This window comes from Moschus berezovskii, chromosome 14 (genome assembly GCF_049115385.1).
Source record: "Moschus berezovskii isolate FMDL1 chromosome 14, NW_MosBer_1.0, whole genome shotgun sequence".
In the NCBI taxonomy this organism is placed as follows: Eukaryota; Metazoa; Chordata; class Mammalia; order Artiodactyla; family Moschidae; genus Moschus; species Moschus berezovskii.
In genome coordinates, this window is record NC_142473.1 from 50,489,320 (window position 1) to 50,491,610 (window position 2,291).

A 2,291-nucleotide genomic window follows, 5' to 3' on the forward strand; every position below is an offset into this window, starting at 1 on the left:
CTTTGTGTCTATGTTCTATTTGTTTTCAGGCCCTGTTCTGACACCTGATTTTCTGGAGAAGATGTTGTGGCCTCCAGTGACCTAAATTATACCACAAGACCAGATTATATTTAATGTAGCCTGAGGGCCCCTTGTGCCAATGTGAATTCACTCTTCAATTTGGTGCTGCCATCATTAAATCTTTTGTCTTTTGATGTCTTAATTATGTGGAAGGAAAATATCACTCATATTAGTGAATTTGTCCTGGTGGGCTTCCCTACCTACCCTTGGCTGCAAGTTCTGCTTTTCTTCCTCTTCCTTATCACCTACCTATTTGTGCTGTTGGAGAATGTAGTCATCATCCTCACTGTATGGGTCACAGGATCCCTGCACAAGCCCATGTATTATTTTCTGGGCACCATGTCCTTTCTGGAGACATGGTATATATCTGTCACAGTCCCCAAGATGCTGGCTGGATTCCTGCTTTGTCCCAATACCATCTCCTTCTTGGGATGCATGACCCAGCTCTATTTCTTCATGTCACTTGCCTGTACAGAGTGTGTGCTCTTGGCTGCTATGGCCTATGACCGTTACGTGGCTATATGTTGGCCTCTTCGCTATCCGGTTATGATGACCACAGGATTTTGTGTTCAGCTAACCATCAGTTCCTGGCTGAGTGGCTTTACTGTCTCCATGGCAAAAGTATACTTCATCTCCCAAGTTTCCTTCTGTCGTAATAATATCTTGAACCATTTTTTCTGTGATGTTTCCCCCATCCTCAAACTGGCCTGCATGGACTCATCTATGGCAGAGATGGTAGACTTTGTGCTAGCCATCATCATCCTTGTGTTTCCTCTCTCAGCCACTGTCCTTTCCTATGCCTTCATTGTCTCTGCCATCCTGCACATTCCTTCAGCCACTGGGCAGTGGAAGGCCTTCTCTACCTGTGCCTCTCACCTTATAGTGGTAGTCATCTTCTACATAGCCGTGATCTTCATGTATGTCCGACCTCGGGCCATTGCTTCATTCAATTCTAACAAATTGATCTCAGCCGTATATGCAGTCTTTACTCCCATGCTCAACCCTATCATCTACTGCCTGAGGAACAAGGAGGTCAAAAAGGCCATCAGAAAAACCATGGCAAGTGGCCGAGCCCTTTTCTTGAGAGATTCTCTTTGCTGAAGAAATTCAGATTTCAGATTTTCTTCTTTTTTTCATCACCTGCAATGATAAACATACTGACTTAATACAATAATTAAGGAATAAGAGGCTATCAAAGAAAATTCCCTTTTCTTTCTTCTATTAAATTCTTTCTTTTAGAAGGCAAAGAGTTAAATAGTCAGAACTCTAAAACACATACATTAGTAAAATCATTATAAAATGATTCTATTTTTCAAGAAGATATTCAGAAATAGTTATACAACTAGTTTTTAGAGTTTTATTAATGACACTTTTCCAGTTTAATTTTGTTTTGTTTTATAAGCCCTTTCTATCTTAGGAGACATATACAAAAAGAAGTTCTGCAATAGTCAATGTAATGACCTGTTGCTTGCTTCCTAGAGGGTTAGGGGACTTGTTCCTTTTATAATCAATTGACCTTAATGATATCTCATTTAATTACTTTTTAAAATCTTTGAAAAAATGAGAGAGAAATACCTTTCAGACTCCAAAAGAAACATTGCAAGATAGCGTGCAAAACTTACCATGGTAGAGAGAAAACAGGATTTTATATACATATATATGTATACATACATATATATAATATCTTGGCCCATTTTATAATAAAACCCACTTATAAATGTATTATATTATATGTAATATATATTTTTATAATATAAAATACATACAATGTAAATTTTCCAACAAATGGAATATATTTATAAAATACATAATTTCTCACTTTAGTTTTCTTCCTTTATTGGAACTTCTACATATATAATTTTGGGGGATTATGGTTGGGGGTTGGACTCAGAAAAACTAGAAGCAATTCATTAAAACCCCCTAGTTTTCAGGTAAAGTAAGCATTGGCATTGACAAGAGCCACCAAACTGCTTTTGTTAGATGGTACTTGGCCTGGATGTATAAGATTTTTCCAGATTTCCCAGAACATCTCCCTTCTAAACTTTTTATTTTTTAATTTTGTAATGGTGGATGCAATATGCTAAGAAGTAGTACATGCTTTCATTCAGTCATTATAAAATGATAGAGGAAAAATGGATTCCATCTAGCTTAGCAAACATATTGGATGAATGAATTAACAAAATATGTTCTGCCAAGAGTTGAAGGATGGCAGGCATGCCATTTCACCCTAA

At 37.2% G+C, this 2,291-nt stretch overlaps 1 protein-coding gene across 1 annotated transcript; it reads left to right on the forward strand.

Annotated features, from left to right (window-relative positions):
• Nucleotides 1-204: 204 nt before the first annotated feature.
• Nucleotides 205-1,199, forward strand: LOC129553834 (olfactory receptor 6B9). The gene has a single exon (XM_055422541.2). It carries the CDS (start codon nucleotides 205-207, stop codon nucleotides 1,159-1,161), a length of 957 nt encoding a protein of 318 aa, XP_055278516.2. The 3' UTR covers nucleotides 1,162-1,199.
• Nucleotides 1,200-2,291: the final 1,092 nt, after the last annotated feature.